Below are 14,098 nucleotides of genomic sequence, written 5' to 3'. Positions count from 1 at the left end.
TGTTAAGTAGTGAACAGGGAAGTACTATCTATGTACTATAAAGATGAGGGAAGTACTTCATTACTTTAAGTAATCAGGCAAGTACTATCTCATGTTAAGTTTAGTAATCTGGTAAGTACTATCTTAATTAATGAGTTGCTATATGGCTGAAATCATGCCGATGCAACGTTACATTTTTACTCACTTGTATAATGAAGTGGCCATGGATGTACTATTTCACTTAGAAAAATCTTCAGGGAAGTATGTTCCTTAAGGAAATTGTCAGGGAAATACTTACTTACTTAAAGAAATGGTCGGGGAAGAACTATATTACTTGAAGAAGCGATCAGGGAAGTACAATTTTACTTAAAGAATTGGTCGGGAAATACTATCTTACTTAAACCAGAAGTTGGTAAATAAGAGTTTGGAAAGCAGTGGCCATGAAAGTGCTGTCTGATTTTATGTAACTTTATGCAACTGTAAGTAGTTGTTCGGAAGGTAGAATGCTGAAATATAAGTAATGGTTACAAACATGTATTGTGGCTGCATCTTGCTGTGGGTCATGGCCTTTTACTGCATGTCCTAGATTAAAATGGAGAAATATACAGATTGTTAGCTGTAATTCCAAAACAGAATGTTAAGCCACTGACTTGTTACCATGGTTATGAGAGGTTCCTGTCTCCAGGTCAGCGCCAGTACAGTGCATGTCCCGCTTCATTCCGGTGGACGGCTCCAGAGCTCCTCACCCACCCCACAGCCCAGGAGGACGACGCTGTCATCACTACCGCGTGCGACGTGTACTCTTTTGGAGTCATCATGTGGGAGATCATTGTGTGTGCCGACCCCTTTGATGACCTTCAAACAGAACAAGAGGTTTGTATCACTCATCCTCAATAATCCAGGGTAGTTTGTCGCAATTCTGTCGTCATAAAACCCCCGGACCCTTTCACTGCTATGTCTTTGTTTTGAGCCCATTTTGAAGACACATCGCTAGAAATAGCTATCCTATCAATTGTTGCTCGAGAGTGAAGAAAAATTCTGTGTTCAGTTATCGATAACAAAGTGGTTTCACTTCTGAAGTATAAAGACCACCTCCATGGTCAAGTGGTAGAGCATCCGCCCAGAGAGCGGAAGGTCCATGGTTTGATCTGCGGTCGCGTCATACAAAAGACGTTAACATATGGTACTTGTTGTTACCCTGCCCGGCTCTTGGCATTGAGGGGCTAAAACAAGGACTGGTCGGCTTGGAGTCGGTATACTGAGTGGGGTATTCATGTTAAACTGCGGCATGATATCTCTCTGGGCTAGCACTATTAAATTGGCATTATTCTGGACAAGTACAAGCAGCCACACATGCATGCCGCTGTATGAGTGCAATAATTTTGAAGGCGACGTTAAGCCACCTCACCTCACCTCACCTCACCTCACCTCACCTCACCTCACCTCACCTCACCCGAAGTATAAAACACATTTGATCAGCAAGGTTGTATCATACCAGGCAGAGGAAGATATCTCACTGGTGTTCCATTTTTGTTGAATGCAACATTTTGCTTTGTTTGCATCGTTATTGTTATGAGAGTCACTATATGAGGGATTATCACAAATGTTTCACAGTCTACCACTTGTGGGTGGTCAAGTATCCTAATAATCTAGCTTCTTGTTTTCTTTTTTTTTGTGATCAAATGAAAAATACAAGTAGCCTTCATAATTGCTTTAGTATTTCAGTTGCCCCACCGCGTCATACTAAAAGACGTTAAAAGATGGTACTTGTTGTTACCCTGTCTAGCGTCAGTATACTGTGTCTGAGTGGGGTATTCTTGTTAAACTGCAGCATGGTATCTCAGTGAGCTAGCACTATAAATCGGCGTCAGTCCAGACTAGTACAAGCAGCCACACAAACACACACACGTACATGCACGTCAATACAACCCCATTTCACCTCGCCTCACCTCCATACATGCCTGGGGGCACGGGTGGCCCAGTCGTCTAAGGCGCTGCGATTCGCTTTGCAGACCTATGATTGTGGGTTCGAATCCCGGTTCGAACCGATTGTTTGTCAGCACCATATCCGTGCTCGTAGGTTTCACCGAAGTGGTAAACGTCTGAGACCTGCATCACTTTGGGCTTTCCTCCCACATTAAGCTGACACGCCGTGATATAACTGGAATAATGTTAAAAGCAGCGTTAAACCACACTTACTCACATGCCTCGTGATGTAAAGAGTTTCAAACTGGAAGTAAGCGATCCTCTAATCACTGCCAGGCATCTATTTTTGCCAGCCACTAGGTCAATCTAATAGGTCATGCATATATGTCCAAGCAATTAGCACTTTCTGGAAAGCGAGTGAAAACCCCGGCCCCCCTTTCTATTCAAAAACTAAAACCAGCCAAGAGATGAACAATTCTACCATGAATTTGGAAATTACTTGATTCTGATTGGTCAATCAGAGGCTATTGAATCACAATTAACCGCCTTTGACTGATACAGATGGTTTGATGGCGGCATCACTGTGGAAGCTAATATTCATAGAATGGTACTATTTTCAGTCATTGTCGGTAGGCATATTTGAATAATTATACCTACAATTATAGGTTACAAAATGCACGGTTGCGTTTACTACAGTATTCAAAGGATGTGTAGCAATACATTTCTTGCAGAAAACACAACAGAAATTTACAAAGAGAATGCATTTAAGTTTTGGAGACAACACAGAGTTTGGAATTTTGTGCTTTTCTATAGGATTGTGTGATACAGAAAATAGTATCAGATATTAGCTATGTGCCACTGTCGCTAAACAAAGGTCTGAGGACATCCCATTACGGGTCACGTCAGAACGACCTTTGACCGACCACTGAAATGACTGACAAGAAGTCGACATCAGCCAATTAGAAAACAGCTTTCTCGAGCTTTACGGAACTTGTTTCCACCCTCATCCATTTCAGAGTACGCTTGAAAAATAAGTTGACACGGTTCTCGATTAAAATTTTGAAAACAACAAACAAACATTCTCGAATGTCTAATATATGGTTGAGATTGTATGGCTTGCTTCCAACGTAGTGTGCAATGCCTCCTCCGTTCAAATGTTTATCCCACGGAAGCGAGAAATAGACGATAATTGTGACGGAATCAGTCGTACGGGCCGTAACTGTTGTTCGGAATACACCCTGTTAACATTTTCGAGGTTGCATCATTAGAAAATACATTCCAACTGTCACTTTTATGATCTGGTAAGTGACATTTTGATTGGTCGGATGAAAGGTCGTTCTGACATGACCCCGTAGTGGGATGTTCTCAGATCTTTGTTTAGCAATAGCAAGAACAAAGATGTGATTTTAAAGAGATTGGTTTCAAAAGAAATGGTTGTTGTTTATTGTATTTGAATGGCTGTTTTGAAATTCATACGCTGAAGTAATTAATAATATCTCATTATACAGTGCTTTAATCTACAACTTTTGAGACGGTTCCTAACATCACAATGTTGATCAAGTGTCCTTTTAATTATCATAGTGTTGTTTCACAAATTGAACAATGTTTCACGATGTGAACCAGAGTACTGTGTGTTGCCAGGTGATGGAGGCAGTGACGAGTGGCCGGCGGCCAGATATTCCGAGTTCCAACGAGGTCATGCCTCAATACCGAGAGTTGCTGAGAGAGTGTTGGAGCCAGGAGCCGCACACTCGACCCACTTTTAAACAGGTAGGAGCTTGGTGTGACAGGAGTAACTCTGTCTTATATGTAGAGTTGCTGAGAGAGTGTTGGAGCCAGGAGCCGCACACTCGACCCAATTTTAAATAGGTAGGAGCTTGGAGTGACAAGAGTAACTCTGTCTTATATGTAGAGATGCTGAGAGAGTGTTGGAGCCACAGACTCGACCTACGTTTAAACAGGTACGACCTTACTGTAACAGAAGAAATGTGGTCTGCTAGTTGCAGAGCAACAGATATGCAGCGTATTTGCGTAAAATACCCCCAAAACATATTCAAGACACAATTACTTTTTATTAACTTGCATCCAGAAACGCATGCATTAAATGAAAAACTCAAATGTATAAAAACAGCATGCGTAATTAACAGCTTTTTCAGCATGCATACAAAGGAGCTAATTTCAGAAACGCAATTACGAGCTAATTTACTTTCCAAGTCAAGCCTATATATTTAGAACAATTATATACTTATATACATCTAAAATGTTATTTCATTTTTTTAGATCTTAAAATGTTCACGAATTTTGGAAAAACCCAAAAGATTGATAAGTAGATGAGTGAAAACATATTGGTTACCCAATAAAAATCTAATAATCCAATTAAAATAGAAACCCTAGAGTAAAACTTCAATTGCTCAACAAGTTATCTGGCTCTATAGTTGTCATATCAAACACGGGGGCACGGGTGGCCCAGTTGTCTAAGTCGCCGCGATTCGCTGGGTAGAGTTGCATCCCCTGGGCATGCCAGTAACCTATGATTGTGGGTTCGAATCCCGGTTCGCCCCAATTATGTTTCTAGGTTTGTCAGAACCATACCCGTGCTCATGGGTTGCCCCGAAGTGGTAAACGTCTGAGACCTGCATCACTTTGGGCTTTCCTCCCACATTAAGCTGACACGCCGTGATATAACTGGAATAATGTTAAAAGCGGCATTAAACCCAACTCACTCACTCATATCAAACACAATATTGCCTGCTGCACATCTGTTTCAGATATTTATCTTTTCTATATTGGACATAATTGAGGCAGGATGGCAGAAATAGAACTCATTTTGTTAAGTGTGGTATTAAACATTTGCTCACCCACTCTTCAGCAATATCAAGGACGGTGGTAACAGAGCCATGCTGCAGTTCTGGTTATTGTTGCCTGGTGGTTTCCAAAGTGAAACATTATGTTGACCTGGAAAACAGTACGTAAGAGAACCTATAGTGTGTTACAATGGCAGTAAACAGTAGAGTGCTTGTACAATATTCAATTGCAGTATATAATATGATGGCAGTTGTCGGTACCAAAATCAAATACAAATATACAGTAGTGGTAGCAAAAGTAAGTGATAGTAACATATATTGACCCAGTGGCGACAGTGATGGGCTAGGCAGGGAATCAGGGATGATGAGTGATCCTCACATGAAAGCTGGTTCCGAAATGAAATGTATGAGAGATACGTAAACATGCTATTGTCCCCTTATATCCAACCTTCCCAGCCACTGGAAAGTTCCACACAGTGCCCTCACTTGTTCATCAGCACTAGAACATTAAAGGAGTTTCCATAACATACTATCACTGTCCACGGTCTAGCATCTAAATTTAGTAACTTCCTGATGACTGATCACTGTCCAAACACAATGCAATGAGTGTCTACCGAATCCCAACAGAAATGCATCACAGCTACAATCACTGTTAAACTATAAAATACATTGCCATATAACATTATGTTGATGAAAACATACCGACCCATTTTGGATAATGTCATGATGTTCTCGCTGATGTGACTTGGTTTGGTTGCAGGTCGCAGTCAGACTTCGGGAAATCTCTCATCAGTCAAGATCCTTTCAGAAAGTTGTAAACAACCAACACAAACACCGAGAACATAATGTCCATGTGTAACTTGTGAACTGAGGACTTTCTCCTGACATCTGGGACATGTTGCTTCAGGGGTACTTGGGGACAGAATCGTGGATGTGTTGATTCAGGGGAACCTCAGGACAGATCTGAGGACGTGTTGATTCTGGAGAACCTCGGGACAGATCTGAGGACGTGTTGATTCAGGGGAACCTCAGGACAGATCTGAGGACGTGTTGATTCAGGGGAACCTCGGGACAGAGATCTGAGGACGTGTTGATTCAGGGGAACCTCGGGACAGATCTGAGGATGTGTTGATTCAGGGGAACCTCAGGACAGATCTGAGGACGTGTTGATTCTGGGGAACCTCGGGACAGATCTGAGGGTGTGTTGATTCAAGGGGAACCTCAGGACAGATCTGAGGACGTGTTGATTCTGGGGAACTTCGGGACAGATCTGAGGACGTGTTGATTCAGGGGAACCTCGGGACAGATCTGAGGACGTGTTGATTCAAGGGGAACCTCAGGACAGATCTGAGGACGTGTTGATTCTTGGGAACCTCGAGACAGATCTGAGGATGTGTTGATTCAGGGGAACCTCAGGACAGATCTGAGGACGTGTTGATTCTGGGGTCAGCTACTAGTCGTCGTTGAGAGCTATTCACGGGTATCTGTCCGAGTGTTCAACTGGAATCATGTCACAGATGAGATTGTGTTTGCTGCTAGAATGAACAATATCGGTTCTTGTAAATAACCATCACAACCCGACACAATGGCAGATCAGCTTGGAAGCATGAACTCTTGTTGGACAGTTGTTACTATGGAAACAGAAAAGGTTCAATATTTGAATTATCTGATGTTCGACACAACCCAAAATTAACATAGATTGGCATGAAGAATGTATAACCCAAAACATGCGAAGAACGAGAGTAATTTAAGCTGGAAGTACATGTTTGGGACTGGAAAATGATTTCGAATCTACCGTAACTTCGAATCGAAACATCAGTGAAATAATGATGAATGAATACAAAATACGCAGTGAACAAGCTTTTACTTGTCAAAATTTGACACAAAAGAGTTTGACTGTACATATTCTGCGAATCATGGATAGTTTCCACGTGATATTGGCTGATAACATGTGAATGATGGATAGTGTCCACGTGATCTGTGCTGATAACATGTGAATCATGGATAGTGTCCACGTGATATGGGATGATAACATGTGAATGATGGATAGTGTCCATGTGATCTGTGCTGATAACATGTGAATGATGGATAGTGTCCATGTGATCTGTGCTGATAACATGTGAATGATGGATAGTGTCCATGTTATCAGGGCTGATAACATGTGAATGATGGATAGTGTCCACATGATCTGTGCTGATAACATGTGAATGATGGATAGTGTCCACGTGATCTGTGCCGATAACATGTGAATGATGGATAGTGTCCACATGATCTGTGCTGATAACATGTGAATGATGGATAGTGTCCACATGATCTGTGCTGATAACATGTGAATGATGGATAGTGTCCACGTGATCTGTGCCGATAACATGTGAATGATGGATAGTGTCCACGTGATCTGTGCCGATAACATGTGAATGATGGATAGTGTCCACGTTATCTGTGCCGATAACATGTGAATGATGGACAGTGTCCACATGATCTGTGCTGATAACATGTGAATGATGGACAGTTTCCACATGATCTGTGCTGATAACATGTGAATGATGGACAGTTTCCACATGATCTGTGCTGATAACATGTGAATGATGGACAGTGTCCACATGATCTGTGCTGATAACATGTGAATGATGGATAGTGTCCACATGATCTGTGCTGATAACATGTGAATGATGGATAGTTTCCACATGATCTGTGCTGATAACATGTGAATCATGAACAAATTCCACATGACCTGCCATGAGGACTTTCAAGTTTCATCTACCTGTTACATTATGTACCACATGTATCCTATATTAAACAGAGTTTTGTCCCCTGGCTGCCAGGATCCGGTGCATGGTGGTGGTTTGGCTCCCAGACCCTGATGACAATGGATTGTCCGCTCCAGGCCATTGTTTTGTTCCGAAGTCATTTTGTCCATTCCTCCCACACGATGGGGGACTCTATAAGGAACACACCATTTTATTTTCTGAGGGAAGGGGCTGCAGGGGTTGCTGGGGTTGCAGGAATTTCTGATTTAATTCACAGCCCATTATTATCCAGCGCATCCAGTGAAGAGTTATTTTTACTGTTTTCCAGTAATATCTGGAACAAATAATTGCTTTAACCTTCCCCCACCCCCAGTCGAATATAAATTCCAATCGTCAGTCCCCACCTTGCCAGATGTTTACCTCCCGTGTTCCCCCAGGTGATTCGAAGATTATATTGTTATAAATTGTGCAATACATTTACAATGACCTTATTTTTTAATCCAAATGTTCATAGATTACCTATAATCGAAACAGAATGATATAACTCTATCAATGTGTATGAAATGACAATATGTTTACATGGTGTATTTTATATATGAATATTGGAGGCAAGATGTTTGTCCAGAGGGCAAGTATATGTTTGAAAACACAGCAATATATTTGTTAATGACCCTGTTAAACTGTTTGTGTGCATGATTGGCCAGGATTGATGGTTTGTGTTTTGTTTTAACAAAGTGCCACACAGTGTTCTAGCATAAAAAATGTATGTTTATGATTCTTCTGTGAAGAGATCATCTGTTTGATAACGGCACACCTTTATTGAACAGTGTGGATGTGACTTTTTTAATCTTTGGCATCAGCTGGTCATTAGAATGGTGGCATCGGTAGAACTGTGCGACTGTTTTCTGCAACTTTTCTCTGCTCCTAGACGAAATATCAACTCCTGATAGACACCGTTTTTTACATAGGTACACTAGGAATGCATCCCAAAGTTTTGTCTTATTGATATACTGTAAATCTTGAAATTAACGCGAGCGTGAATTAAATGTGAAAAATGCGAGTGGCCTTTGCTCGCATTATTAAGCATCACATTTATATCAACAATAAGACATTTTAGATAGTAGAAATACCAACTTAGACATATGCTTAAAACAAACGACTATGTATTCAACATCAATGTTTATTGAGCAGAATTTGTAACAAATGTCATTCAAACTCTAATTACATCCTGTGAATTGTCACTGTCACAAGGGTTCTACGCACTCATGTCATCACTGATCACACCTGCAAGTCCAGACACACTCCACCCAACACGGTGTCCTTGCTCTTTGCGACTGCATCAAAGGCCGACACGAGCCAGCGCCCAAGTATTGTTTTAGCTTAAGTACTTTACTCAGCGCTAATAAGCGGTGCTATTTGGTGTGTGATTGGATTAATGTAAGGTTGGATTAAGGTGAGGATTCTGCTGTAAACCTGACGGAGGACATTTTGTTTAGATATAAATCCAGATGCTTGAAAGGAGGGGGTGTCACATTCATATTGAGTCGCATTTTTGGCTAGGGACCAGCAGTCGCATTCTTTTGGAGACTCATTACTTTCACGATTTACAGTACCTCAATACTGACAAAAAACCCACGTCTGGGAGTTACTGCAGTTGCCTCTGATCTATCGCAGGAATTGCAAACCAACACGTATATATACAGAGACTCTCACTTTCATATTGTAGTAGTCCAATCATCGTGACATTACAAGGTCCCCAGCATCACTATGAAACAAACCATTATGTCACAGCATTAATCATTAAGATGACCCATTCAGATTTTTGAGTTAGTTTAAGCTTTTATAGTTCACTGCATCCCTGGTGGTTCCGAGTTAGAATTGGTCCCTAGCAACCTATTCTTCTTGTAAGAGGCAATACGTATGGATTTGGAGGTCAGACTTGGTTGATGGCATATCATCGTTCATGAACAGCTTGAATCGCTGCTGAAAATATCAGTCACTGGATTGTCTGGTCCAGATTCAGTTACTTACAAACCTCCGTCATGTAGCTGGAATATTGCCGAGTACAGCTTAAAGTAGCATACACATACAGCTCTCTGACCTTGACCTCGATTTCACACTTTAACTGAAAGAAAGCACTTTCCCCCATCAGCTTCTATTGCCATGGAAACAGTTGTACCAGAATTATGATTTTGAACATGCCAGGCTTTGGCTGCCAAGCTGTGGTCTAGACAAGAGCCAGGCTGTCAAAACTTGTAGTGCTCCTTGTCCGTCCGGAGGGTCAGGGGTCATCAGGGGTCAGGGGCATCAGGAGGGTCAAGGTTTGTCAGGGTTGACATTGTCAGCAGGGGTCAGTGGTTGTAGGGAGGGACAGTATAACTCATTGAATATTCTGTCATCACAGCCGAGTCAGTTAAACTACTATTGAGACCCATGAAGATCCAGGGTAGAATAGGTCTTCAGCAACCCATTCCTGCCATTGAAGGCGACTATTGATGATAGTGACAATTTGATGATAGCTTACTTAATAATGGCTAGGGGCACGGGTGGCCCAGTCGTCTAAGGCGCCGCGATTCGCTGTGCAGAGTTGCGTCCCTTGGGCACGCCAGAAACCTATGATTGTGGGTTCGAATCCCGGTTCGCCCCGATTATGTTTCTAGGTTTGTCAGCACCATACCCATGCTCATGGGTTTCACCGAAGTGGTAAACGTAAAAGACCTGCATCACTTCGGGTTTTCCTCCCGCATTAAGCTGACACGCCGTGATATGACTGGAATACTGTTACAAGCGGCATTAAACCCAACTCACTCACTCACTCACTAATAATGGCTAATTTGATAAATGCTTTGTCTTGGTAATGTCTGTCTCTTGATAGTGTCTCTTACTTGATTCAGTGATGCCTTGCTACAACGCTACCTTCGGGGGCCAAATAATTGATGAGTGTTATAGATGATCAGCGGTTTAACGGAGGTAAATTTGATAATGTCTCTTACTTCATGTCTGTCTTTTGATAATGTCAGTCTTGTAGGTCGGGGATGAGTCCAAATTTACTACCCGGGTACCCACCTCCCTATTACCGGCCCTACCCGGGTACCCGCTGTAGATATCTAGAGATAGGTACAAAGTGTCTAATTTGGAAAAGTTTGACCGTAGCCCTGGCAAAATGTATTTAGATATACCGTATTTGATGTAATAAGCGCCCCACTCTAATAAGCGCCCACGGCGATATTTGCTAATACATATATTGGCTAGTGAACAATCCTAATCAGCACCCCTTATGATTGATCAATGTACACAAGACTTTGTACGTGTATAATACGCACTCGTGTGTTATCACCCTTAATTATGGGCAATTAAATTCTTGAAATATGTATCTGTCGTATGTAAACACTTCAGGCTGTTAACCATAAAATTTACAATCTTACAACTCAAAATAATATTCTAATAAGCGCCCTGGGCGCTTATTACGTTGAATACAGTAGATGTAAAACAGTCTGGTCATGCATACACTGAAGTTTACTGCATGAAGTCTTATCTTTAATCAGACATATAAAAGTCAGAGGGAATGGGTGCATTGTCAGAAAGAAATTGGAACATTAGTGACTTATAGTGTAACCACAGAGTTTTAGATAATTTTTGTCATTACACAATATATCACTTGACTAACCATGGGTCCGTGAAGTCCTGTGGGTACCCGGGTCCTACTCAGGACCCACCCGACCCGGGACCCAAGTTACCCGTCCCAGCCTTACAGTCTTGATAATGTCTTAGTTGATAATGGCTGTGTCAAGTTCAGATAGTTTACTGTCCTGCCCTACATTATGTACATAAAGAGGCGATGTAGTAAGTGTTTTGTGTGGAAGGATAGCTTCTGTTATACTGTGTTTCATTTACAGAAATTCAAGAAACGGTGAAACTAACACTGGCTGTTTGTGAAACCTGCTATATTTATATGGATGTCAACTTCTTTATTATGAGGAACACAACGTTTCGGAGTATATGCTTACCCGGTACTCTTTCCCCCATTTGCCCAGTGTCCATACCAAGTATTTAGCTCTCATTACTTAACATGATTAGCAATAGACAATGGAAGCCAACACTTATCAGCCAATCATCTGTTGGCTTCCTTTGTTATTTTCCACCTTTTGTTATCTTATTACTTTTGTTGTCCTTACATGTACATATATATATATGCTCTCTGCGTCATGGCATTCATTCACCTGATGAAGGAGTAAGCATATATTCCGAAACGTTGTTCCTCATAATAAAGAGGTTGACATCTCTATATTCTTTTCCTTGTGTGAATCACTTCTAAATGCCTTTCAAAGGCCTGTTACATGAACCATGCTTTCAATGGGAACTTGTTGTTGGGAGAGAAAGCTACATGATTTGATTCTCACATTAGTGTCTGAGTGCCAGTAATTGTGATTGAAATATTTTCAATTGTTAGGTCAACTGACTGAACGTCATGTCGACTCTTGTTATGGTGTGTTGTGCGCCAGATATATGGCTTACATTTTTTACAACTCCGACGAAACCAGAATACCTATGGTACTCAACTCTGTTTGATGTTAGCTTTTGTGTCTCCATCATATCAATCACTAAGTCAAATGTAACAAATGTTATATTTGTGATAACACTTTCTTAGTACAGACACTGCCTCCGTGGTCTAGAGGTAGAGCGTCCGCCCGGAGTGCGGAAAGGTCTAGGGTTCGATCCCCGGCCGCGTCATACCAAAAGCCGTTAAAAGATGGTACTTGTTGTTACCCAGTCTGGCGCTCGGCATTAAGGGGCTAAAACAAGGGCTAGTCGGCTGGTAGTCAGTATACTGTGTTAAACTGCGGCATGGTATCTCAGTGTGCTAGCACTATAAATCGGCATCAGCCACCCACCCACACGTCGCTATATAAGTGCAATAATCTTTGATGTGATGTTTAACCCAATTTCACCTCACCTAGTGAAGTACAGTTTCTCGTACCTTTTTAGGTTGAGTCCCATCCGGTATTCGAACCCACACTTGCCTCACTCTGGCAGTGTGGGTTCGAAACCCCTGATGTGACTCAACCTAAAAAAATATGAGAATCTGTACTTTACTAAGGTGTTATCCCAAATATAACATTTGTTAAATAAGACACAGAATTCAAATACAGTTTTGACCATGTTGGTAATTATTTCTTCATGAGGGGGCACCGGTGGCCCAGTCGTCGTGATTCGCTGTGCAGAGTTGCGTCCCTTGGGCACGCCAGAAACCTATGATTGTGGGTTCGAACCAATTATGTTTCTAGGTTTGTCCGCAGCATACCCGTGCTCAACAGCTTTTCTCCCACATTAAGCTTACACGCCGCGATACAACAGGAATACTGTTAAACGCTGCATTAAACCCAGCTCACTCACATATTTTGTTGAGAGCAGACCGGTTTCCCAAGGTTTTGATGTGTGAGAGTCCTCTAATGTATCAATACCATAATGACTACATTTTACAAAATGGGACACATCTGATGTAGTCTGTATTAACAACTTCAATTTCTTCATTATGTAAGACTGTTTGAAATCTGAATAAATCCCAGGCTATTTGTTTGAGGAAGTAGGAAGGGCCCTGTATCTGCTTGATGGCCAAGTTTGTCTCCTGCTCACAGTACTTACAATAAACTGATGAAATGAAAGTCTTGTTATTCGTTTTCCTAGTGGTTAAAGCGTTCGCTCACCACGCCGAAGACCCAGGTTCGAATCCCGACATGGGTACAATGTGTGAAGGCCATTTCTATTGTCCCCTGCCTTGATATTGCTGGAATATTGCTAAAAGCGGCGTAAAACCAAACTCACTCATTTTAAAAATCAATAGCCAGCAGATGGCCACCATGAGAGTCAGCTGGTTGTGGTTCATGTTGTCATCGATATCAGAGTGATATGAATGCTGTACACAATGTTTTGTAACAGTCTTAATCGGTTGGTTGCTTAACGCCGCACTCAGCAATATTGCATTCCAGCTATATGACGGCGGTCTGTAAAATAATCGAGTCTGGACCAGACAATCCAGTGATTGATATAATGATCATCGATCCATGCATCAACCAAGTCAGCGAGCCTGACCCCCCGATCCTGTTAGTCGCCTTTTACGGCAAGCATGGGTTGCTGAAGACCTATTCTACCCCGGAACAGTCAGAACAAGAGTCTGGTTAAATGCCACTTTTAGCAATATCGTGGCAGGGGACACCAGAAATGGGCTTCACACATTGTACCCATGTCGGGAATCGAACCTGGATCTTCAGCGTGATGGATGAACGCTTTAACCACCAGGCTCCCCCACCAACCCACTTAGAACAAGAGAAACAAGTAGTTGATAACCAGAGAACCTATTCACGCTGGCATCAGACAGGGTCATGAAACAGACCAAGGCCCACTTGCACAAAGCAATCTTAGCGCTAAGACTAAAGTAAATCTACGTTAACATATGGTTTTGTTTGTTTGTTGTTTAACACTCTACTCAGCAATATTCCAGCTTTGTGGTGGCTGTCTGTAAAAAATTGAGTCTTGATCAGACAATGCAGTGATTGACATCACAAGCATCGATCCAAGCAATTGGAATACGATACAATTGTAATATCGCTGAGTGCGGCGTTAAACAACAAACAAAAAACA

At 41.8% G+C, this 14,098-nt stretch overlaps 1 protein-coding gene across 1 annotated transcript in view; it reads left to right on the top strand.

Annotated features, from left to right (window-relative positions):
* Positions 1–5,634, top strand: part of LOC139477854 (probable serine/threonine-protein kinase drkC) — a 53,201-nt gene extending 47,567 nt beyond the window's left edge. The window contains exons 12-14 of the mRNA XM_071260289.1: positions 665–852; positions 3,547–3,675; positions 5,470–5,634. Coding sequence (XP_071116390.1) covers positions 665–852; positions 3,547–3,675; positions 5,470–5,568 — 416 coding nt within the window. The 3' untranslated portion in view covers positions 5,569–5,634. The remainder of the gene's footprint in view (positions 1–664; positions 853–3,546; positions 3,676–5,469) is intronic.
* The last annotated feature ends 8,464 nt before the right edge of the window (positions 5,635–14,098 follow it).

This window comes from Haliotis cracherodii, unplaced genomic scaffold, assembly GCF_022045235.1.
Source record: "Haliotis cracherodii isolate W230 unplaced genomic scaffold, xgHalCrac1.p SCAF_36, whole genome shotgun sequence".
Classification (NCBI taxonomy): domain Eukaryota; kingdom Metazoa; phylum Mollusca; class Gastropoda; order Lepetellida; family Haliotidae; genus Haliotis; species Haliotis cracherodii.
Note: the sequence above shows the minus strand (reverse complement) of the source record. Positions and strands in the feature narration are given on the sequence as shown.